The sequence below is a fragment of the Toxotes jaculatrix genome, chromosome 20 (genome assembly GCF_017976425.1).
Source record: "Toxotes jaculatrix isolate fToxJac2 chromosome 20, fToxJac2.pri, whole genome shotgun sequence".
NCBI classification, from domain to species: domain Eukaryota; kingdom Metazoa; phylum Chordata; class Actinopteri; family Toxotidae; genus Toxotes; species Toxotes jaculatrix.
This window is the reverse complement of record NC_054413.1, coordinates 11,028,676-11,053,219: the sequence shown is the minus strand read 5'-3', so window position 1 is coordinate 11,053,219 and position 24,544 is coordinate 11,028,676. Positions and strand designations below refer to the sequence as shown.

General features: G+C 41.7%; 2 protein-coding genes and 1 pseudogene across 2 annotated transcripts in view; 2 read left to right on the top strand and 1 right to left on the bottom strand.

The window, feature by feature from the left end:
- Nucleotides 1-19,602, top strand: part of LOC121200811 (polycystic kidney disease 1 like 1) — a 31,658-nt gene extending 12,056 nt beyond the window's left edge. The window contains exons 20-54 of the mRNA XM_041066316.1: nt 43-163; nt 303-429; nt 561-753; nt 854-910; nt 1,017-1,376; nt 1,466-1,723; nt 1,800-1,913; nt 2,244-2,395; nt 2,535-2,635; nt 3,063-3,261; nt 3,399-3,482; nt 3,570-3,777; nt 7,300-7,406; nt 7,635-7,734; nt 7,824-7,952; nt 8,052-8,225; nt 8,320-8,506; nt 12,723-12,811; nt 12,923-13,428; nt 13,537-13,621; nt 13,714-13,899; nt 13,984-14,102; nt 14,201-14,311; nt 14,413-14,521; nt 14,965-15,033; nt 15,476-15,648; nt 15,731-15,965; nt 16,161-16,265; nt 16,675-16,809; nt 17,228-17,362; nt 17,617-17,829; nt 17,980-18,141; nt 18,383-18,550; nt 18,693-18,790; nt 18,899-19,602. Coding sequence (XP_040922250.1) covers nt 43-163; nt 303-429; nt 561-753; nt 854-910; nt 1,017-1,376; nt 1,466-1,723; nt 1,800-1,913; nt 2,244-2,395; nt 2,535-2,635; nt 3,063-3,261; nt 3,399-3,482; nt 3,570-3,777; nt 7,300-7,406; nt 7,635-7,734; nt 7,824-7,952; nt 8,052-8,225; nt 8,320-8,506; nt 12,723-12,811; nt 12,923-13,428; nt 13,537-13,621; nt 13,714-13,899; nt 13,984-14,102; nt 14,201-14,311; nt 14,413-14,521; nt 14,965-15,033; nt 15,476-15,648; nt 15,731-15,965; nt 16,161-16,265; nt 16,675-16,809; nt 17,228-17,362; nt 17,617-17,829; nt 17,980-18,141; nt 18,383-18,550; nt 18,693-18,790; nt 18,899-19,238 — 5,709 coding nt within the window. The 3' untranslated portion in view covers nt 19,239-19,602. The remainder of the gene's footprint in view (nt 1-42; nt 164-302; nt 430-560; nt 754-853; nt 911-1,016; nt 1,377-1,465; nt 1,724-1,799; nt 1,914-2,243; nt 2,396-2,534; nt 2,636-3,062; nt 3,262-3,398; nt 3,483-3,569; nt 3,778-7,299; nt 7,407-7,634; nt 7,735-7,823; nt 7,953-8,051; nt 8,226-8,319; nt 8,507-12,722; nt 12,812-12,922; nt 13,429-13,536; nt 13,622-13,713; nt 13,900-13,983; nt 14,103-14,200; nt 14,312-14,412; nt 14,522-14,964; nt 15,034-15,475; nt 15,649-15,730; nt 15,966-16,160; nt 16,266-16,674; nt 16,810-17,227; nt 17,363-17,616; nt 17,830-17,979; nt 18,142-18,382; nt 18,551-18,692; nt 18,791-18,898) is intronic.
- On the bottom strand, nt 4,311-7,390 carry LOC121200563 (annotated as a pseudogene).
- Nucleotides 19,603-19,798: 196 nt separating the features above from the next.
- On the top strand, nt 19,799-24,434 carry pdia4 (protein disulfide isomerase family A, member 4). Its single transcript, XM_041065455.1, has 10 exons — nt 19,799-20,086; nt 20,615-20,798; nt 21,070-21,275; nt 21,396-21,534; nt 21,649-21,854; nt 21,944-22,102; nt 22,431-22,582; nt 22,807-22,963; nt 23,244-23,477; nt 23,731-24,434. Exons 1-10 carry the CDS (start codon nt 20,011-20,013, stop codon nt 24,144-24,146), a joined length of 1,929 nt encoding a protein of 642 aa, XP_040921389.1. The 5' UTR covers nt 19,799-20,010; the 3' UTR covers nt 24,147-24,434.
- The last annotated feature ends 110 nt before the right edge of the window (nt 24,435-24,544 follow it).

The following is a 24,544-nucleotide window of genomic DNA, read 5'->3' as shown; positions in this document are numbered from 1 at the left end:
CTCACAAGTTGTGTGTGTGTGGTGTGTGTGTGCATCCTAAAGGATTTACTGTATGAGCACAGCTTCAGTGTAGGAGGCAGACCCCCCAGGGTGCTGTACCAGGGGAGAGATTTCCAGTTCTACTTCAGCCTTCCTTCAGGTGACCCTAGTGATGACTATAAAGGTAAATACACACACACAGAGAAAAGCTCACGCTCATAGACATTGATTTATGACTAGTAAAGTACACAAAGGTACATCATTGTGTCATGTTATGGCAGAGATTAATTAAGTGAAATTATTTACTGTTGTTGTTTCCACAGTAACTGTTTACACAGAAGTCAGAAGCAGCACATATGGGACAGCCACCAAACCCTGTCCTGTCACCGTCCAAGTCCATCCAAGCTTCCTCAGAGACACTTCTTCCCGTCACGATCCTGACCTGGAGCTGTAAGAATCACCAGTCACCATGTTAGAAGATTAGGGTCACGTTCATATTACAGGGTTTGATTAAAGGTGCACCCCAGTTTAAAAAAAAAAAAACTGTCCTTGTTGTGGTATTAGTAAACCTTTCTTTCCAGTTTCAGGTCAGGTCTGAGGAACGTGTCTGCTCTGGTGCAGCTTGGAAACAGTAGGGAGACTCGTAACTACATCAGTCTCCTCTCCAGCATTCTGAACAGACTCAGCCTGGACACTGAGGCCAATGCACACGCACAGAGACTCACACGCAATGTGCTCATTTGCACAGTGTGTGAGCTCGAGAGCGGCGAACAGGTACACACACACATATAGGCCTTCACTGTGCTTCAAGATTCACAGAACCACATTTTTTTTATTTCAACAAAATTGTAATATCATGTAATTGAATCCGTAGGCATCAATGGTGGATAGCATCTCTATTCTCAAAGACCTTTTACAAGTTACACATCAGGTTGGTGGAAGTTTATTCCCTCTTATGGACTTTCATGGACAAAAAGACACTAATAGAAAGAAAGATGATCTTTTTTTTATATATTTGCTTTATCCTTTTTTTTTAGGTAACAGTAGCAAGTGTCAGACGAGTGACAGTTTACATTCAGGCCATCTCAGACCTGTTTCTGGAGTCCAGTGCTCTAGTCCGGTATCATCTAGACCACAACATCCTGAACACCCTGGTTGCGATGCTCTCATACATCCTGCAGGGTGCTGTCACAAATCATGACTTCACACCTGAAAGGTCCGATATAGATAATATTACACAGGTATTGGAATCGGACTCACCCGCCATTGCTTCTCCTGATGGATGCATACCAGCTTCATCCACAGGTGATCACACCAAATGGGAAGGATCAGCATCAACAAAGCAGAGGGTACAGCTTGTGGTTGATGTTCTGCAGACTGCGTCAGACCTGATGCTGGTGAGAGAGAAAAAAAAAAACATGTTTCTTTTTCATCATCATCATCTTCATTTATTGCTCTACTGATATCCCCTCTCTTTTTTTTTCAGAAGTACATGTTGCTCCACAAGGTCCAGGAGCACAGAGTCAGCACAGGTCTCTTCTCCTTATATGCCACATGCCAAAACCAAACCTCCACAGTCATCAGCAGTGGCTCAGCCACCTTCTACATGCCCGCTTCTCTGATCCAGCTTCTGTTTGGTGGTTACAATGGAGACACTGAGAGAAAGCAGCATCGACCATGTGTGCTCAGCTTGCTGACTGAGCTCGCCCACATCCCTTACACCAGCGACCACTATCCTCCACAGGTGAGAGCAGCTGATACATGTACATTCAGTGATTTAAAGGCAAGGCATCTCTCTTATTTCCTCTGCTGATTTCCAGCTCAGCGGACCAGTGGTTGACCTGAGTCTGTACAAGTGCAGCGTGAGGAGAAAGATCCCTGTCCGTTCCTTCGTTCTGCCAATCAACGTCGAGCTGCAACATCCACCAAGAAACGTATGTTACTACCTCTTATTTCTGTAGTTTGCAGAAAATTAAAGGTGCCCTGTGAAGTATCGTGCGCATCCCTGAGGTCTAACAAACGCGGTGAATGTACTTCATTCATTTATTTACTTCCTTCCAAAGCTAATTTTTGCTCTATAGGGTTATGAGAGGTCAAAAACTCCACTGGGTACCATTAACCGCACTTGTGGTAAACATCTAGAGCACATTGTTTAATGAAAGTTGGCCCAGGGACACTATGAGGAGCTGATCTTTCATCCGTTGTGTGTGTATGACGTGACTGTTGAGCTCTAACGGCGAACTTCTGAAATGACTTGGCTGCAGGAAACCTCTGCGCGTGAGTACGTCCTCTCCCGCATCCAGATCAACTACCACAGTTTCAACATTACACAGGACCACTTGCAGCAGGCCATCCAGTTGAGCGTGGTGTTCACACCGCCGCCCAACAAGGTGTTTCCCATCATGCTGCTCTTCAGGTAGAGACTTGTAGTAGCTTATGTTGTTGTTTTACGGCTGCTATCATCTGATAGTAAGAGTCTTATCATGACTTAATAATTTTAAAGTGATTATGAATGAAAGGTAAGAATGTGACACAAAGAGTCTCTATCGTGGCAGGATGTTTGAGAGGCCAACTCCCAGCATGCACCATCTGCACAGTATCCACCACTGGGAGAGCAACACCATACGCATCACTCTGCCTCCATCTTACCTCAATGGTAAAAACTTTCATGATTCGATACATCGGTTCTTAGCTCTCTAACCTCTTCTCCCTCCTGGTGTTTCCATTTGTTAAATTACTAGTCATTCTACAAAGTACATATCAAATGAATCATCCTCCATCGGCAGGAGGGTCCCCCCATATTATCCCAGTTCTGCTCAAGTTTTTCCTTGCCACTGTCACCTTAAGTGCTTGGTCTGGGGTCAGGGTTATGGGTCTCTGTAAAGCACCTTGAGACAGTTTTGATTGTGGATTGTGGAAGGCGCTGTATAAATAAAATTGAATTGAACTGAATTAAAAGATAATGATGAGACTAAAAATCATATCAGAGAATTGACAAGTATTAGTCACCCCGTCACACTTTCTAAGTTTCCAAAACAATACTCACTCAGTGTCAGTTTATTTACTTGCTTTGACATTTCTAGCTGCAGGGGTTGGTCACCTGGCACTGCTGAATGCTGATTTTGGGAAAGCACCCAAACACAAGCACCTGAGTGGACAGGTCAGCTACAGACTCGCAGTCATCAGCAGCCTGTGCTTGTCCTTGGATGGCCACCAGGGGGCCTGGACACATCAAGACTGCAAGACACAGCAAGCAGACGCAAGCACTGCTGTCAACTGCAGGTAAGGCATGGATTGAGTGACATGAGTTGACACAAGAATGTAAAACCTTCACACAGATAAACACTCACACTGATATGCAAGAAAGAATTGGAGATAAAAGGCATAAATTAATCAAAGTAATTTGCTCTTTGTCTCAGTTGTCATCAGTTGAGGCCACTGACCGTGGTGCAGCATCAGATCCAGAGCAGCCACGACACAGCCAATCTGGACCCGTTCCTAAGGTGACCTCATCCTCCTGAGGCTTGAATGACATACTTAACAAAATTCTTAATAACATCTAAGTGTGTTCCTCCTCTCTATCACTTCAGCGTGTCCCGTGATCTGACTGTGCTGGGAGTACTGGTGCTGTGTGTGTGCCTGTACATCCCGGGGTTGTTGGCGTGTAAGAGAGCTGATGACATCACTGAGAAGAATCGACGAGTCCACTACCTTTCTGACAATTCTCCATTTGAGCCGTATCTTTATGCAGTGACCATCCACACTGGTCTCTGCTCTGCAGCCAATATGAGCGCAAAGGTAAGGCTGTCATTTATTCCTTTAAGCCAGTTGCTTCACCAGCACCTGTATTCATGACTAATTTCACTGAAATAGAAACAAAGGTCTCTCCGTAAATGATCACAAGACTTTCTATATTCATGTCTTCACTTGTCAAATACATTCACCCTGCAGTAAAAAAGAAAATGTTAAAAAAAATTAAAGGAAAAACCCTGTAGCAAAATAATATGCTTTAGGAGAACATGCTGGAAGGTCATGTTATTTTCTGAGTCTTTTTGTCTATCTGTCCATCTGCCTGTGCTGTTATGGGTTATGGGAGAACTAACTAAACGTGTTGTGCAAGCTTGGACAGGTTGCTGGTCTATCACAAGATAGCACACAGACAAACACATTCATATCTAGGACTTGTATTTTGCTTCAAACGCTTTATTGAATTGTTTTTTTTGTTTTTGTTTTAATCAAATACACCAAATATCCTCCTCATATTATTTAACACTAAACTTTTTTTTAAAAGTTGATATTGTTGGTGGGGACTTTCTCATCCTCCGGCTTGTGTCTAGTTCCTTTAACCAGACAAAATACAGAAAGATTTTATTAGATTAGATGCTCTTTTCCAGCCTCTCTCTCAGAGGAAAAAAGCTGAAATCCACTAAAAGTGATGGGATTATTGCTACTATCAAATAAACCTCAATGGGTCTGGAGAAGTGTCCGTAGATACTGTGGGTATTTTACAGCTGCGCTCACAGTGAAAAAAGCAGAAATCCACTAAAGGTTGTTCTGTTATGGATATCATCCCAGACACCGTGGTTTGCAGGCAGGACCATGTAAACTACGTCCCCCTTTTCCAGCTGAAGAACCAGTGCATTAGTAATAGAGATATAGGCGTGTTCATCATTGTAATCAGAATTCCATGACATTCTCTTGCCATTGTGATAGAGGTTAGCACCCATCGAAGAAAAAGCCCGGTCATCCCATGCAGAGAATCTGAAGTAATAGGCTCCTCTGACTGGTGCTGTGAAGATACCTGCATCAGAGGACAAGACCAGAGAAGTTGAAATATGTCTTCCCTCAATTCAGTCCACTGTTCCTCTTTTTGGACTGTGTTGAACTTCTGTTGAACTCATGATTGACTGTTTTGGACTCTTTGTGGACTATGGTTGATCCTGAGTTTGCCTCCTGTGTTTTCCCCTCATGGTCACTTTGGACTTACCTCCTTTGCTGTTTTTGCCCCAACGTAAAAATCCATAAGTTTTCCTTTGAGTTTTTGTCCCAGTTGCTTTGAAGGGGAATTTTTTTTTTTTTTTTTTTCCTGGCCTCACAGACTCTTTATGCCAGTGATATATATATATATATTTTTTGTTATTAAAAGTCACTCATCAGTCCACCTAGTGTGTCTGCATTTGGGTCCTTTCCCTAGTGTTCCTGGACACAGCCTCATAATATTAATTTTCACTCGAAAGTACAACTCAGGCTGATGGGAATGTCATTAATTTTGTAGGTATTTGGTGAATAACCAATGAGTAATACCAACTTTAACCCAATGGTGGTGCTTAAGGAAAAGTTAATAAAATGTATCCTAAGGTGGATATGAATGTATGTACCAAATTTGAAGGTGATCCATCTATTAGATGTGGTAAATAGACGACATTCATAGGGTAACAGAATAAAAATAAGTTCACTCTGTAACAGTAGCATTATTGGGTCAATAAAATAAGCCAATAAAACAGTGAAGAAGTACCTGTAGTTGGGTTGTAGGCTTGGCCAAAGTTGGTGAAAACTTTACTGAACTTCAGCGTAATGTCAGTATTGAAGGGTCCAACTTGTCCTGCGTCTGAGTCCAAGTGAAAACGCCACCTTGGGACGGTCTGCAAGAATGTAGGAGGGTGCGCAGATGGAAAATAGCACAATTTAAATTGGATTGTGCCTCTTTTAAAACAATGTTGAACATTTTTCAAAGATGTTTCTGACCCTGACCTCAACCTGTATTGAAACGCTGCTTGGTTTACCATCCCCACTCACGATCTTAATTTGACACTTTGACCTTTTATAGAGCATGGAGCTGCTGTCGTTTTTCCAATTTTCCATGATGTGTTTTTGTAGGTCTACCTGTGCTCTTATTTTCACTTGTTATTCTAGAAGCTCTGCACTAAAGGGCAAAGTTACTGACTAAATAAATAGACATTAAACAGACAATATGAAGCATGTACAACTTGTTTAAGTTGATAAAAAAAAAATCTTTTCACTCCTCTTTAGTCACAGTAAAGCAGATAGTTTTACTCAACATATTTTATAGCATAATATTAAATTATTACTTTAAAAAAAGATTTTTTTAGATTACCTGCATTCTCTCTTTTGAGCTCCTCGATCACATTTTCGCTGGCACTCATTCTGGCCTCCAAAACTGCGAAACAAATTTTCATATCAAAACAGAAACCGTGAAATTCAATTTGATCTCAGTCTGAGTAAATATATTGTTGATGCCATTTTGCCATGCCATTTATACTTTTTTGTGACTTGTGTAGCTTACTTGCGTTCTGTTTCTTGAGCTCCTCCACCACATGTTCACTAAAGCTTATTCTGGCCTCCAAAACTGTAAAAACATATGACGTTTTCCAGCAAAAGGGTTAATTATGAACTTTAGATCTTTAGCTTGGGAAATAACAATGTGTTTAATTAAAACCCTAAAGACGTTACTTTTTACTCTGAGTCTTGACCACAAAAGAGAACTACCACAAATATGAATTCATTTTACAACTTGATATAAAATGTAAATATTTACCTGCATTCTTGCTTTCACTGGCTGTCAGTCTGGCCTTTATGTCTGGGATTAAAATAAAAGGTGAATCCTAAAAGTAATTACATGAAAGTGTTTAGCACTATGTGACTGACATTAATCAGTATCAGTTTCGTGATATGTGCATCACCTGCGTTCTCTTGTTCCAGCTTATCTATCTTGCTTTTACTGTTCCTCAGCTCCACCTTTTGCTCGACGGCCATGTCTCTCAGCTCCTTAAGCTCAACCCAGATATCGAGGGTGATGCCGGTCTGTCTGCTGCTCTGATCATGAGTTGCTTTTACGCCCCGTATCTCAGACTGAACCTCCGGGTTCTTGTTCTCTTCATCCACCCCTCCACTCTCACCCTGAGCCCATGTCCAGTGCAGGCAGAGCAGCAACGCCAGAAAAGCTGCAGCACCGCTCATTCTGAAATATCACCTGTTTAGAAAGCAAGATGCAGTATGACACGTCCAGCTAAGTTCCTGTCTTCATATACATGCCAGACAGGTCACTGAACTGCTGCGTGAGAATTAAACAGATGTCTGTGATAACAAATGTAAATATAACACCAAAGATCCTTTCAAAATATCAACATTAGTGGCTAAACTATTGAATTTAAGTGGAAGTGGAAGTGTGTGTCTGTGTGTGTGTATGGGCTGCTTTCCCAGATTTAGATTGAACAAAGCTAAAACAAAAAACAAAAAAAAAAACTGTGAAGTCCAGTACTTACGTGTGTCTTTGAATCCGTCTCATTGCATGTTTATCAGGTTTACATAGTGCTGTATGGTGAAGATGGGCTCTCACACACAAGAGAGCTACAGGTCCCAGGGTGCACTCTGTTCAGGAGGAACTCACAAGATACATTTATACTCAGGTAAAATCCTCCAAAACCTTCAAATATCAGTTTCAACAACTTTTTTTTTTTTTTTTTTTTTTTTTTTTTAAAGGTGTTATTTTTTGGTTTTACACATAAAATCAAAAGACATTATGCTGCACATTTTACTATTTAATATGTTACTTATGGAGGCTATAAAATGGTTACGTTTGATTTGCTCATTCCTAAACACCTGCTTCAGTGTAATCTTTGTCTGTAACACCACAGTGCAGCAGATAGCTTGGGCCCTGTGTGGGGGGTTCACATCTGGCATGACAACTCTGGATTGTCCCCGAACTGGTACCTCAAACAAGTGGAGGTGTCTGAGGTAAGGACCACGTGTTTTGTGATTGTAAATGTACTCTGTGCTTAGACTATCGGGTATAGATTATTTGTCTCCTTTTAATCTTAATTCAGGTGAACAGAGGGCATGTGAAAGGACGTGATTGGCTGTTTGTCGGTCAGTGCTGGTTGGCTGTGAACAAAGGTGATGGCCAGGTGGAGAGAATGCTGCGTGTTTGCACCCAAGGATTAAGCTTTACTAAGGTAATGTACACATGTGAATACTCATACATTACAAAAAAAAAAAAAAAAAAAAATTCTCCACTCCCATGTGACCTTGCGTCTCCACCTGTATACTCGCAGATGTCGTGTTTTAAGTTATCTGACTACTTGGCCGACTTCCACATTTGGATATCTGTGTACAGCTGCCCCTGCCCTAACTTGTTCACACACACGCAAAGACTCAGTGTGTGCCTACTCCTGCTGTTGGGGTACGCATGCGTTAACACAGTAATCATATCGCAAATGGATGATCAGGTGGGTTAATAAGTTCTTCAGAGTTCAAAATTTGCTGCACGAACGTTCTAAAACGTTTCCCCTAAAGCTGTGGTTTCTAATCCCTTTTTTCCAGTTGCTGTTTGAGTTGGGTGTCCTTGATGTATCAGCTGTGTCCGTGACAACAGGAGTATTAAGTGTGGTGGCAGTCTTACCCGGAGCAACAATGATTTCTTTTCTGTTTCGACTGCACGGGGTCAAACTGACGATGTCAGGAGTCCAACATGCAACGGGTAGAAAGACCGAAAAGGAACATTTTGAAGGTGAGGTTTGAACTTGGATAGAATGAGTTTAGCTTTAGCACAAAATTTCCATTCTCATGTCTTCAGAAGAGGAGCAATTCTTTCTCCACTATTTTTACAGTGTGACATACACTTTTTTTGGGAATGCCATATTAATTGTCATTCATGAAGGCTACGTAGTCTGCATGGAATGCTGAGTCTCTCTGCAGCCTCCTCTTCAGGTATGAAGCACGCTGCTCAACAATTTTCCTGTTGTTTGGCATGTTGAGATCCATGTTCCTTAATGGCCATTCACAATCTTTGCTGAGTTTGTGACCAGTTCCATAAACTTTTGATCCTCTCTTGATGTTCCAGATTGTTCATCCACACTGCATTCAGGGAAATCCATTTTGAACTGCTGCAGCCAAAGTTCCTCCAAATTCACAACTGAAACTCTGTTTACCAATAACTCTGGTTGCTCACAATCCAGTGCTCCCTCACTTTCCATTTTAGAGGTCCATTCACAGTCCAGCCCAGCATTGTCCTGATTCCATAAGGTCCACCATTTACATTGCAAATGGCTTCCAGTGGTTCCAAGGCCTCTGGAACATTTGTCCCAATCAGCAGCTCAACATCTGCATCTATCTCAGGCAGTGCACAGATCTCAAATGAGGCCATCCATGAAGATCCCTTTCTGTTGGAATATTCCTCTTGTGAACAGGCATACGCTCCTGCGTATAAGTCTTGGGCAGTTCACAAAAGTTGTCACCTTCTAAACCAGCAACCTCCAGTCCTGAAACAATGTGGCTTCTTACAACTTTCTCTTGGCCCATAATCCACAAGAGAATGTGTGATCTCTTTCCTGTAAGGCCTAGTTTGCACATCAGTGCCTCAGTGCAGAAAACTGCTGTACTCCCTTGATTCAGAAACGAATATGTGTTAATAATCATGCTGCTTTTCCTGGACGTAACTTGCACAGGAACAATAGGGAGTTTACAATCATTACCACCAGCCCCGGTGAGCCCACTTGACACCAAGGTGCTGTCCACTACCACCTCTGGTTCCATTTTGACTTGACTGGAGTTATTTTCCTTTTCCTTTGGAGGAATGTGAAGTATGCTTGGATGTTGGAGACCACATTTTACACAGAAAATATCTTTGCTGATGTGTCCAATACACAAACAGCAGACACCCTTTTCTCTTAAGAAGCCTATCTTCGGTTTGTGGGTTCTTTTCTCCAACTGGGGGCACGCATCCAAAGTGTGTCCTCCTCCATAGCAAAGACATGTCCTCCTGGCTGTATTTGCTGGCTGAATGTGCTCCATTCTTTTGATCCCTAGTTGTGTCTTGTTCTCCATAGAAGCCACAGTGGTGGCAAAACTTGTTCCTTTGGCTCCAGGATGAGATTGTGATTTGAATTTGTTCATGCCTTTATCAGTTGTCACTGAGGGTGCATCCTGTATGTTCCCAAAGACTGAATCAGTTAAAATTCTCACTTGCCTATCAATAAAATCGGTGATGTCATTGAATGTAGCTCTCTGGTTGAGTCTCTCTTGCAGTTCACAGGCTACAGTTCTCCATTTATCTCTGAACTTGTAAGGCAGTTTCCTTATAATGGTAAGCATGTTGGCAGGCAGATCGAGCTCATGCAGATATTCAACTCCTTCCATGGCATTAGAACAGCCTCTAAGGAAAAGGCTGTAGTCCTGGAGAGCCTTTATGTCTTCTGTCTCAATAGCAGGCCATGAAAGAGCCCTTTCCATGTATGCAGAAGCAACTTTCTGTGCATTCCCAAAGTGCTCACATAACAAGACTTTAGCTTTGACATAGCCTCTTTCTGGGCCAAAGTGTTGGCAACTTCTCACCAGTTCCTTAGGGTGACCCCTAGTGAACTGTTCCAGGAAATAGAGTCTGTCACTGTAGTTCTCCGTATTTCTCTCCACACCATTCTCAAAAGCTTTAATAAAAGCATGATATTTTAATGGATCCCCATCAAAAACTAGGATTTCTCTTTTTGGTAATGATGAGAGGCATTGCTGTTTGCATGGTGATTCACTGGATGATGTTTGGGTTCCTTAACTGACTCATACTGAGTCAGTGAAGGTGCAGTTTTCCCTGGACGCAAACAGTCATGTTTAGCTTCCCTTTGTTTCTCCGGCATTCATGGAATAAAGGAATTTGCATTAGCATTGAGAGCTTTTGATTTTCCTTTTCCCAAATACGCGTTCCTTCCATCTGAACACCTTGTGGAACTCTTTCCACTAAGGATACTCTGAGACCTTAACACATTTAATTTTGCCAGGTGTGCTGCAATGTCTTCATCCATTTGAAGCTGCTCCTTTTTCCTTTTCAGACGTTCCTCCTGTTCATGTTTATCTTTTAGCAGTTTCTGTCTTGCCATTAATGCTGCCAAGTCAGCCTCGGCCTTCAGACGTGCAGAAGAAGCAGTAGAAACAGCAGACTTTCTTCTAGTAGCAGAGTCATCTTGCATGTCCTCTGTGCTGAGTATTGATGCAGCCTGAATTGGAACTTGAGGTTCATCCTCTGTTGGGCATTGAAGCACTTCCTCATTTATTGCAGCTGAATCAGACTGAGGTGGGTTGAGGATGTTATGTTGTTGTGATTCCCCTGATTCACTCAGCCAGTTCATAACATCCTCTTTAAATGTGTCGCTGTATTTCATGATGCTGGAAAACGATTCATTTTGTCTGTTTTGTTCATCCTCCATGAGCAAAGGAATCAAAACTTCATGTGACACAGTAGCATTTTCACAAAGTTGTTTTAATTTTTCAAAATAGGACTGAACATGTGAAACGTTTTCCTTTGTTTTCATAAGAGACTTCATTTCTGGTATGAGTGCTTTCATTTTATTCACAATGATTTTACGTTCATGTTGAAGCTTTTCGATTTTATTTGGCTTTGGCTGTGAGTTTGCTTTGTCTTTTCCCACACTCCATTTCAGCAGGATTTAATTCACTCATTTTCCTTGATTTCCTTTTAATTGTTTCTCAGCTTGTGCATTTAAAACACATCCATTCCACAACTTGCAACATCAGCATTTATTTACACGTTTCCTCTTTTAATTTCCGTTTGATTTTCCACCCATGTATTGTTCGTGCATTTAAAACACATCCACAGACAAAAGCTACATTTATCCAACACATATCATCCACATTGAACGCAGCAGCGGAGCAACATCAACTTCGGAGACAGAGCGCAGATTTACATTTACAGCATCGGAATACATTGCGCCTAAGAATCCAATCCTCCATCAACCAGACAGACAATCATTCCCAATTAACAATGATCCTTCCATCAACCAGACAATCCTTCCCAATGAACAACCAGCAGTCAACATACAGGCCGCAATCCCTCCATTGATACGCGGCCTCCCCGCGCACATCCACAGGTGAGCTCACCTGGCAGTAGTTCGCTTGGACAGCGGCTCCTTAAACTTCACTTTCACAACCAGCGCCTACCTCCATACTTTGTCCCCGATGTCTGTATTTCATCCTCTCCCTCTTTTCGTCCTCTTGATTTCGGCTCCGTTGCTCCGTCAGATGCTTTATGACTGTGACTGAGATTAATGCCTTTTTTTTTTGTTGACAAAATGTAGCGACTTCGCAGTCCTAAGAGCCGCTGAGAGACAGAAGGATGGGCCCTATTGTCTGACGCGCTACCTAAAAAAAATCACTGAGACTTCGAACCTAAATCCAACAGTTTATTAACAAACAAAAGATAATCAACTCGTGATAACGTGCTCCAAAATATAACCAAAAATAATCTCAGTGATCAAAGAAAATTAGCGGTCAACAAAAAATACGGTGTCCCACCCGCTCTCTCTCTCTCAAACACAAAAAACAGACCAACAGGTGAGATCAACTAATATACACGCCCATAATCATGTGACCCACTAACCCTCCAATCAACATGATCACATAAACAATATCCTAATAAACAAAAAAAAAAAACAAACAATATCCCTTAACCTTACTACTAATAGAAAAAATACATAATACATTCATGGCTCCTACACTAATACTCTGTAGGGCCTCCCTTTGCTCTCAGCCCAACCTCAGTTATTCATGGCATGGGTTCCACAAGGTGTTGGAAACCTACTTTTGAGGTTCTGGTTCATGTCAAAGCAACAGTATCACATAACTTCTGCAGATTTGTCTGCGATCTGTCTGAGATTCAGATCTCCACACCCCACTTTCTCTTTCTCCCTCATTTTTATTTTTGTTCTGTGCCCTCACAGATGCCCTTTCAGTAAATGACAGTGTACTCCATCTCTCTTGGAGGAGTCTTAAGCAGTGGATACAGGAAGCCTGGAGGAAGAAATATCAGGTTACACTTAGAGCATCAATCTTTTTCTGTTTTCTCTTTCTTTTCCTTTCTCCGTGTCTTTGCTCTCGAACCATTTTTCATCCCAGCCTGACCCTTCTTTTTGTGTTGTAGGGCACAGACCTGCTCTCAGTGTCCTCTACGATTCTGGAAAATAAAGACACAGACAAAGAGCCTGTAATCCAACCAGATGTGATCACTGGAAAAGAGGATGATCAAGCAGTTGAGAACAGAATGGGGCCAGTGCTTCAGAATTTGTTGCACATTTCAAGGGAGGGAAATGCTGATCACGCAACGCAGGGAAAAGAGTGCGATCCTTCAAGTGCAAGCAGCTTGTGTCTTGGAACCCAGGAAGAGCTTTTGTCCAGTATGAAGCAAGAAGATCAAGCCCTTCAGGAAGAGAAAGGTCCTCAAGGAAAATGTTCATTGAGCTGTGGCTTTGAGGAAGGCAGCCATCGTCAGGCAGCGTGGTCTGATCACAGCAGTGGTTGTCACGTAAACGACAAACTGAGGGGGAGAAAAGTTGGACCAACATCCCAGCGGTGTCAGTATTTGGCCTGGTCCCTGTGTCTGCTATTGTCCCTCTCCTGCCTGGTGCTCTCTGCAGTGCTGGGAACGAGGTAGTAGTTGTGTGACAGTGTTAAATGGATGATTGTTAAAATATATAATAATTAGTTTTCAATTACTGATACTGACTTTTGTAACTGTGTTTGTGTGTGATGTGTCAGATTCAGCAGCAGCAAAGTTCTGCTTTGGATACACTCTCTTTTCTTCTCCCTGATGTTTTGCATCTTCTTCATCCAGCCAGCCCTGGTAAATCAATACCTAAAATGACCAACAAAATAAGGGCAGTTTAATTCTTAATGATCTTTGAATTTGAAATATTTTGCTGTTTTGTTTTTCAGATATTTACTGTAGCACTGGCGGTCTCCTTTTGGTACAGGAAAAGACCAGACTTTCACACATTCTCCAGAATAAAAGAATTTGAGATCGAGGCTTCAAAACCGTGCTGCTACAATGGTGCTGCTCGACCAGAAGAACACTTGAGTGCATCTGCTTTGCCTCAGGAAAGATGCTCATACCTTGAAAAGGTGATAGCCAGAACGTATTTCCTCTTAACCTCTTCTGTTCTTTTTTTTTATTGAAACATAAAGTCAGTTATTTGTGATTTACAGCTTCTCGCAGCTCGTCAGCGAGCTCGATACCTGCGTCTCGTGTGCCCGCCGACTCCAGCGGAGCTGAGGAAAACTCGTGGGAGGAAAAGAAGAGAGACTCTTATCCATAACACCCTCAGGTGTGTGTTTGTGTGTGTGTGTCTCTGTGTGTGTGGGCAACTATTTGTATATGATTCAAATCTGCATAAGGAATCATCTCCTTTTCTTTGTCATCCAGGGATTTGTCTGTCTGCGTCTCCATGGTTCTCCTGATGCTGTGTGTAACATATGGCAGCTCGTTCAGTGACCATTACCACCTCAATAAAGCTGTCAGAAAACAGTTTACAAGGTAACACTTGCACTTACACATGCTCTCATTCACTTTGTTGGTCTCGCTCTCCGATTAAAACACTGCAAGCCATCTAAAAAATATATTTTATCTTTCAGCAGGAATGATGATAATGACTTTATGTCCATACAAAAGCAAGAGGACTGGTGGAAGTGGGCTCGGACCAGTCTGCTAAATCTGCTGTACATGAATTCATCAGCCAAAATGGAGGTAAATAATGACTGAAACCTCTAAAGAGAATCGACTAAAGGTTCTGGTAAAACAGTTGTGGTTCTCCCTCTCAGGGAATGCTAAAGTTTTTTAGATCTATTTTATTTTTAACCTTGTTATTATTTCTTATTACCATTAGTAGTCATTATTTATTAGTTAGTTTCTTTGTTTTTATTAGTATTACTAATGCTGCTCTACCGAGCCAGAGTATTGTATTTCGTTTGGTTGCGTTTACATGGAAATTCCAATAAAAAAAAATCTTGAATCTTAAATCTTACCCTATCAAGGATTGAAATGTCATGCTCTGAAAATGTGAAAATAATTTACCTTGACCATGTGAAAATCTCCTTGATTTTCATTTAAAAATGATCTTATTCCATATTTTATTAATAAAAAGCCAAATTAAAGAAATTATCACAACTTGATCGTTTGATATCATTCAGCAGTCACGTACCTTGATTGGAGAGCCAGTCCTGTGGAAGGTGGAGGCATCCAGCTCGTTTGAGGATCTGGTAGGTAACCAAAAGAAACATGCCTTTACATGTGGTATTTTACTACTTATTTCACCTTAGTTGCCTTGTTTTATTACAGATACGTGCCCTTACTGGACTATTTTTTGAATAGTCCAGTTTATTATTTTGCTGCTTTAATGCCATATACGGCATTTTAAGTTACATTGTTCACTTCTCATCGTCATTAAACCATTGTGTTTTTAACTAAACCTGCCTGTAGAGAGTGCTGTTTAACAACGATGGGCCCTAGGCCAAAAAACAGACAGAGGAGCCCATGGTGGATTCCATGTAGACTATTCAGAAGGCAGATTTCTTAAACTTAACTTAAACTTTATGTGTACTATATGTTTATTGAAGTTACCACAGAGTGACAATCACTTCAGTTTGATTAAATCTGATGTGTGGTTCTGACTGTGTGTGTATTCTGTCTGGGATTTCTCAGGACTCCGGTGTGACTCTTGTACCAGAAGGTCTTCGCTTATTCTTGTTGGGAAGCAAAACATCCACTTACCCACGATCCGCTGTCATGGTTCCCACGGTAACGCCCTCAAGGACATGTGGTCACCAGGGCTGCTACTCGGGGCCAAGTACTACAGTTGGCTTGGGGCGCACAAAGTGAGCGTTGCACAGCCTTACACAGATTTCTAAAATAATTTCAAGTGCAGTTCATGTCAATAACATTCAGTATCACCATCAGGTCTGACGCTGCATCCAAACTGAATCTCCTGCACTCAGCTGGCTGGTTGGGCAGACAGACGGTGGCCCTGAAGGTCCAGTTCACCGTGTTCAGCCCTGCACCCAACTTGTTCAGCAGTGTGACCCTGCTTACTGAGCAGAGCCCCACCAGTGTCCTATTCCCCTCTTCCAAAGTCCATTCAGTTAGGGTGTATCGCACTCCTGCTGTGTGGGACTATGTTGTTATGGTTTGCCAGGTAAAATACCCCATTACATTACCATCATAAAGCCACTCAGCAGCTGAGAAAGTAAAATCTATATGCAATAAATGCACACAACAAACTACTGTGATGATTCAGTTCCATTGCATAATATTCTCACTCTGCACTAACACTTTATTTTAGAGTTTCTGTCATAAACCTGAATGTCCCTCATGTTTTCCTCCCCTCCAGCTCCTCTTCCTCTTCTTGTCTCTGCTGCAACTCTGTCATCAGCTGTGCACTGTGAGGCAGCAAGGCCTGATGGGATACTGGAGGTCACCCTGCAACTGGCTGGAAGTGAGTCTACCATATATGCATAAACACTTGGAGGCGGGGGGAAAAAATCCAACACAATCATTTCTAAAAAGATTAAAACTTACACATACACAGATGGAACACATGCATAAGCATGTACACACACACACACACACACACACACACACACACACACACACACACACACACACACACACATACATACATATGTACACACAGCAGTGCAATCAAGATCACAGTGACCTAGCTAAAAGGGTAAAGTAACCTGTAGCTCTTAAACTAACATACTTGTGGAGTAAAGCACACAGAAAATGTATTTGAAGGTCAAAGCACACAGCAGGGTTTTTAACACAGTATATGAAATGTGCCTGATTATATTTTACTGTTGTATAAATGTACCTCACTTTCTCTTTGTTCCCCTCTTTTGCAGGTCATTCTGCTGACAGCGACCCTGGTTTACTATGTTTATTACATCTATCACTCCATTATTATCACGGACGTTGCGGAGCAGCTGCAGAGACACAGAGGACATGTTGATGTCAGCTTCTTGGCTACCTGGGAACAAGTGAGGGAAAGAGAAAGAGACAAATGAAAGAGGAGGAACGGAGAGATAGGGAAACAAATATTTAAGGTTACTTAGAGCTTCAGTAAACATTTCACTGCTTCTCCTGCTTTCATTTATTTCAGTACCTTCCCCTGAATATGAAAGAGCCCTAATCTTTAACATAATAAGATAATTAGGAGTAGTTTATAAGCAGAACCTTATTAAAACTTTACATTTAACAGTACATTGTAGTTATAGTATTTTTTTTAAGAAGTCACAAGTGTATAAGGTTTGTTATTTTTGCAAAACACACCCTTATTAAATACACAAGGAAAACACAACTTTGAGGTTCAGAAGTCCTGTTGTGTAAGAGATCACATCACAAGACTTAAAGAGGATGACAGTGCTTGTCAGTGATGAAAATGTTTGTTCTCTGCAGGATATTCGTACTCTGCATGGTGTTACACTCTTCCTTCTCACCATCAAGTGTGTGACTGTGCTGAGGGTGAACAGGACCTTGGCTACCTCTGCTACACTCTTGACCCGCTCACTCTCCAGGCTCTTTTGGCCAATGGTAAACACAAAGGGCAGCAACACGTGAATTTCAAGCACTACCTCCTATGATATTACTGTACAAGCTGAAAATCCATACATGTAATGCTGGTATTATTTTTCTGAATTTTCATCCTGTTAAAGCAAATCTCTAAGACCTGTGTGTGTGGTTATTTCCTACCAAAATGTTAGACTTTTCTGATTCTAAATTGTGGATTTAGTTGGAAACAAAAGCTAAGCTCAGAGACTGAAAAACTGAACCTTCTACTGTTCTAGATTTCAGGTGTGTTCCTGCTGGTGGCGCTGTCCTGTGCAGGGAATCTTCTGTTTGTACAAAGCTCCTGGGCTTTCAGCTCCATTCCCCGCTCCCTTCAGACTCTGCTCTGTCACTACTGGGGTCTCAGACCTGCCAGGGGCCTCCTCCTCTCTGGGCGTGATTTCCTCTACTCTGGAGTTCTCTATCTGTCTTCCACTGTGGTGTGGACAGCAGTGGTAAATGTACACTGTATCATTTGAAGCTTTTTATTCTTAGATAAGACATTCGCCGATTTTGCACAGCTGCAAACACTCAGTAAAAGACACAGTCTGTCAGAATCTACATCATTGTTTTGTTCTTACACCCATTTGTCTTTCTTGTAGGTGATGTGTGTGGTGTCCTCATTGGTCAGAAGTGCCAAAAGATCTCAGAGCAGGAGGGATGTCTTCACCGTAGCAGAATTAGCCAGTTACATCAGGCGGAGGATTTCTGAGTTCACTGGGCAGCGTCAACCAACATGGTCTGATGAACACGTGGAGAGAAAGGTGAGGAAAAAGCTGCTGAGGCCTTGAAACCAGCAGTTTATCAAGTTAACCATATTACATCTCATTTTGCTGTGCATTTTGAATATCTACAATATATATATCATTGTCAAATTACCTTGGTGACTATGGTTAGGGTTACTGATAGACTGTCTAATTCCACTTGCAATGCTATAGAACTGTAAGTGTTTCCTAAAGACCACATTTCCCAAAAAAAACTCTGTTGACTCTTTTGTTTTTCCAGACGTATTACCTCGAAGAGTTTGAAAGCTTGGTAGATGAGCTGTTGTTCAGGCTCAACGCCCTCTCTAACTGTCTGCACCACACTCTACCCCCGAAAGCCCATGACTACACTGAGGAGGAGAGTCCTGTCACATCACTCATACAGGAGCCCTCCAGCATGGACACACAGGTGAGCCACACAGACACATGTATGGAGTGTATGCACCCATACAATATCTGTCATGTAGTGTGTGTGTGTGCTTTTACATACTTTTTAAAAGGTGGCTTCTGGAAAACCAATGTTGTTTGGACACTTTGTTACGCTGTTGCAGGACTCTGTAAGAACACAAATGACAGATGAGACGATGGTGAATGATTGCACAGATGTCAATGGCTGTGGAGGAACTCTACCTGCATCTCACCTGATCAGGTAATAAAATTTGTCTAGCATCTAGGCTGCGGACCATTCTTAAGGCAATATTTAAATATCATAAATTATAAAATGTTAAGAATTTTCTGCATGACATTGCATCACCAGGCCCGAGCCTGACCTTGAGATGCTGAGGTTGCTGCTGCAGAGAGGCCAACAGAGAAAACATACCTCCTCAGACATTATTTTGACACCTGATGATCCGCATCGAACTGGGAAAACAGCTGAAGAAGATCCAAATGACAGAGATTTAAGGGGACAAGACTGCCTGTCCCTTCCAGAGTCAGCATCACTCATCAGGACTTGGACAGAAGACATTCTGGAAAAGCAAGCTGACCAGTGGACTAGAACAAATGACAGTTGCTGGTTAAGTAAAACTCAGGCCACCCATACAGAAGTGGTAGTGGAGGTTCTGGTCCATGAGGAGCCTGGAGGTGTAGAGGTCTAGATAAAGAGGAAGATCACAGATGAGAAGACTTAATACCTGATAGGCAAGTAGTTCATGACTTTGTAATTGATTAATAGACTAATTATTAATGGATTATAAAACAAAAATAAGCCTTTGTGATCCATAAATGAACATGCATTTTGTTTCCAGTTTGTGGGTAAAATACATTTTCATTGTTAATTTATTAATGTATTTTAGTGACATTTTATTATTTTGCAAAAGCCCTTTTTTTTGTTAGCAAATAGGTTTTTGTGTCCTTTATGATAAACCTTCTCATTAGTCCTTCAGGGATACGGACTAACACACAGAAAGCAGTTATATCTTCTGATTTGTTCTCTACATATTTAACACTTTGACCTGTAAGTTTTAAAGATGAATTGTGATACATGAATCCTTCCCCATCGCTGTACAAGCCATAGAGAGAAACAATAAACAGAAGTCTTCCAATAGCGTCCTTCAACGTATCTGACTGAGGAATTGAGTGGCGACTTGTGATTGGAGGAAAGCACACGATGAGAGCCAATCACAACGTGGCAAGTCAGACAAGTTCCACACGAAGGAGGAGGCGGTGGAAGTGATTTCAGGACTAATTAGTTTGTGTGGAGCTAAGAGCTCCAAGTTCCTGCAGCCACAAATCAGTATTGATCCGGGCGGCGGGTCCGTGAAGCCGACAGTATTTTGATGACATTCATCAGCGTTATTAGCTAAGTTAATTAGCCGGCTACTTCGGAAAAAGCACGTCGTCAGTGCGTGGTAGCATCGTCTGTGGACAATGAGGAAGGTTGCTCTGCTCCTGATTGTGCTGCTCGGCGTTGCATTATTTGCAACTGTCAGCAGGTGTGAAGATGGTAAGACTGAGCCTTTAATTAATTAAATTTTTTTTTTTTACAAACCAGTGTGATTATTACAACTGAATGAGTTGTTTAAGTATGGCTATACTGCAGCTGTTGTGTGTTTTCTTCAGGTTACTACACTGCAAACTAGCTAAGTTGCTGTAGTTACTCTGCTACTCCTGTTAGCACGCTAGCTAACAAGATGGGTCAGCTAATGTCAACAGTACTGACCCACACACCCTCAGATATGCAATTACCTTGCTCCCGAGTGTTAGAATTACAATAGGCTCACCCAAAACATGAATTTTGTCAGTTCTGTTTCAGTTATGCATTATCAGTGTGCAACATTATTAGTGCAGGCATATCACTCAGCTACTGACAGGATATGTGTTGCTATCACCTTCTAAATGTTATGTCCACAGGTCCCCTGCTTTAGTAATCAGATAGGAGTAAAAACAAGCAGATTTTTGGTGGCAGTAGCACATTGTCCAACCTTTGCTCCCCTCTGAAATCAACCTATGTCTTTTTCTTGTGTGGTGTAAGATGTTAAAGAGGAGAAGGAGGAGACTGATGAAGAGGACAGTGATGATGAGGAGGAGGAGGATGAGGATGAAGATGATGACACAGAGGTGAAAGAGGAGAACGGGGTGCTGATTCTCACCGACAGCAACTATGACACGTTCATGGAGGGGAAGGACACAGTTTTAGTTGAGTTTTATGCTCCATGGTATGTTTGCTCTTTCTCATCTGAAGAAGTTTGATATATATGTATGTTTAATCATGTTAGAGTTCATTCACTGTGATGCATTTTAAACTTGGTTACAGTAAAAATGAGTAGAGAATCCTGACTCAGAACTAAATAGTACATAGAAGAGGAGAAGAAGAAACTGAGAATGTTTCAGTGTCCAAGCCATTTCCTATGCAAATTTTTACACCATGCCTCTTTTTACATCTTTGCAAATTTCCAATATTTCTGTATTATTTGCTTATCCTTTCAGGTGTGGCCACTGCAAACAGTTTGCCCCAGAGTATGAAAAGATCGCTCAGACTCTCAAGGAGAATGACCCTCCCATACCTGTGGCCAAAGTGGATGCAACAGTAGCCAGTGAGCTCGCGAGCAGATTTGAAGTGTCGGGCTATCCCACCATCAAGATCCTTAAAAACGGGGAGCCTGTGGACTACGATGGAGAAAGGACAGAGAAGGGTAGGAACAGTTCATTAAGTTTAAGTGTCTGCACAACTTTTCAACACAAATACGTCCTCTCTCTTTTTTTCTTTTAATTCAATAATTTGCATTAATATGGTGAATGTCTGTTTGTTGCAGCCATTGTGGAACGGGTGAAAGAGGTGGCTCACCCAGACTGGAAGCCCCCTCCTGAGGCGACACTGGTGCTGACCAAAGACAACTTTGATGAGACTGTGAACAATGCAGACATCATCCTGGTGGAGTTTTATGCCCCATGGTCAGTCAACTGACTAGTCAGTTATAAAATCCAAATGGTTTGATTGTCACTGTAAATGTCAAATTTGTTATCTTAGAAGTTTCTCATTATTTGCCTGTTATATCTGACCTCCAGGTGCGGACACTGTAAGCGTTTGGCTCCGGAGTACGAGAAGGCAGCCAAGGAGTTGAGCCAGCGCTCTCCTCCAATTCCTCTGGCAAAGGTGGATGCCACTGTGGAGAACGAGATCGCCACACGCTTCGGAGTTACAGGCTATCCCACCCTCAAGATCTTCAGGAAGGGCAAGGTGTTTGACTACAATGGACCCAGAGAGAAGTATGGTAGGTCACCTGACCTGTGTCCATGTATGCTAAGGTTTCATTTCTGTTCATCCATCAGCGGTGATCCACCACTGTTGCTTTCTCTGCAGGTATTGTTGACTACATGGGTGATCAGGCAGGGCCTCCATCCAAACAGGTCCAGGCAGCCAAACAAGTACAGGAGCTCATCAAGGACGGCGATGACGCTGTCATCGTCGGTGTGTTCCAGAGCGAACAGGACGCAGCTTATGAGATCTACATCGAGGCTTGTAAGTAGTGGCTATGATCCGTCATCAGATTTTATTATGGTATGGTTTACAATTCTGGGGCAATAAGCCACCAAGACAGCAAACAACCATGTAGTTACTGATCTTTGTGATGATGCAGCAAGTTAAAAAAAATAAAAATAAAATATTGGTCAAATTTTAATGTTCCGGACATGTAGTTTTATGCATTTTATCTTATCTCTGTGTAGTGACATGAACATGAACCTTTTATTTTTCTGTCAAACATGAAGAGTCTCTTTTGATAGTCTTTGAATACACAAGCAAATAGACCTGTGAATTTCATACTCACTGTTGCTTATCTGTGTGGCAGGTAATGCGCTGAGGGAAGACTTCACCTTCCGTCACTCCTTCAGCTCTGAAGTGGCTAAAGTGCTCAAAGCGTCACCTGGTCAGGTTGTCATTGTTCAGCCTGAAAAGTTCCACTCCAAGCATGAGCCGGCGTCCCAAACACTGGCAGTGAAGGTACCGTCGTCTTTTTTTTTTTTTTTTTTTTTTTTTTAAATATTAGTGTGAAAACAAATAATCAGCAATAGAAGGTTTCACTTGACAACAGCCATTTTTACTTTTAAGTCCTGCTATTATCCAACTCTAAAAAGGATCTATGGTGTCTAACATTAAAAAAAAAAAAAAAAAAAAAAAAAAAAGCAACATTTGAACTCAACAACCTTTTTTTTTTAATTGCATAGGACTCTACATCAGTGTCCGAGGTGCAGGAGTTCTTCAAAAAGCATGTGATTCCTCTGGTGGGCCACAGGAAACCAAGCAACGATGCTAAGCGCTACACCAAACGACCCCTGGTGGTTGTGTATTATGGTGTTGACTTCAGCTTTGACTACAGGAAAGGTGAGTTTTTAAAATGCTGTTGTCTGGTCTCAGTTAAAGGATTTTTAATTTTTAATACACCTATTCAACAGATGTAATTGTTTAAAATGTAGAAAAAAGATTTCAGTACAGCTACAGAGCAACTTTAATGCTAGATTTGTTCTAAGTTCTTACTTTAAGTATACGTTTATATTCTCCAAGTACAATACCATATTCTTTATCAACCAACAATACCTGTGGATAATTCAGAAATGTTTTGGTAATAAAGCTCTTTGTTTCATCCTGAATTGATTTTTTTTAGCCACACAGTTCTGGAGGTCAAAGGTGCTCGAGGTGGCGAAAGACTTCCCAGAGTACACATTTGCCATCGCTGATGAGGAAGACTACGCAGAGGAGCTGAAGAGCCTGGGCCTGAGTGAGAGCGGAGAGGAAGTTAACGTAGGAATCCTGGCAGATGGAGGCAAAAAGTACGCCATGGAGCCCGAGGAGTTTGACTCGGAGGTGCTACATGACTTTGTTATCGCTTTTAAGAAAGGTGAGTGATATGTTCTGTTTTTTTTTGGTTGTTTTTTTTCTTGTAGTGTTTATTTTTTTGAAGTTTCACTTTTGAAAGTGGTACATTTGATCATTTCTAAGTCTTGAGAGAATCCAATTATTTTGTAATTATAAACTAATATTCCACATTATATAATAGCAGCATATGAAACCTTGCAGCTCACAAAGCTGATCAGCTGCAACAATGTTTTTCTTGGATTTGTATGTGTACTACATCTTTGTCTTCTCCACAGGAAAACTCAAACCCATCATCAAGTCCCAGCCAGTGCCAAAGAACAACAAAGGACCAGTTAAGGTTGTGGTGGGAAAGACTTTTGATGAGATCGTCATGGACACCCAGAAGGACGTCCTGATCGAGTTTTACGCCCCCTGGTGTGGCCACTGTAAGAAACTGGAGCCTGATTATGTGGCTCTGGGCAAAAAGTACAAAGGGGAGAAGAACCTGGTGATCGCCAAGATGGACGCCACAGCCAACGATGTGCCAAATGACAGCTACAAAGTGGAAGGTTTCCCCACAATATACTTTGCCCCAAGCAACAGCAAGCAGAGCCCTGTTAAATTTGAAGGTGGAGACAGAACAGTAGAAGGGCTTAGCAAGTTCTTGGAAAAGCACGCCACAAAAATATCACAGAAGAGGGATGAACTTTGAAATGTTCTCTCTTGACCAGTAGCTAAGAACTCTTGATGTGCTCTGGCAGAGTCTAGGAGGACGCTGAAGGGGGACGGGAGGGGGCGCTCTGGGAAGGTGAAGGGAAGGCAGTGGAGTTAAACGGTGTTACTGAGATGATTACCACGTTCAATCATCGTTTTAGTTTCTGTTCATTCCGAGAGATTCAGCTTTCTTCTGTTTCTAAAAGCATGTAAGCACTGTTGAGGATTTATGTCTTTTTAAATAAAATCTCAAAATGATGGCGGCTTTGTGCGCCAACACTCAAAACCTGACTCTTTTGTTACTGTAAATCACAGCAGGTCTGTATTTCATACCTTTTTAGAAAACAGGTGTTTTAGAAATTCAAGTATTTTAATCACATTTAAGAACAATTTAAA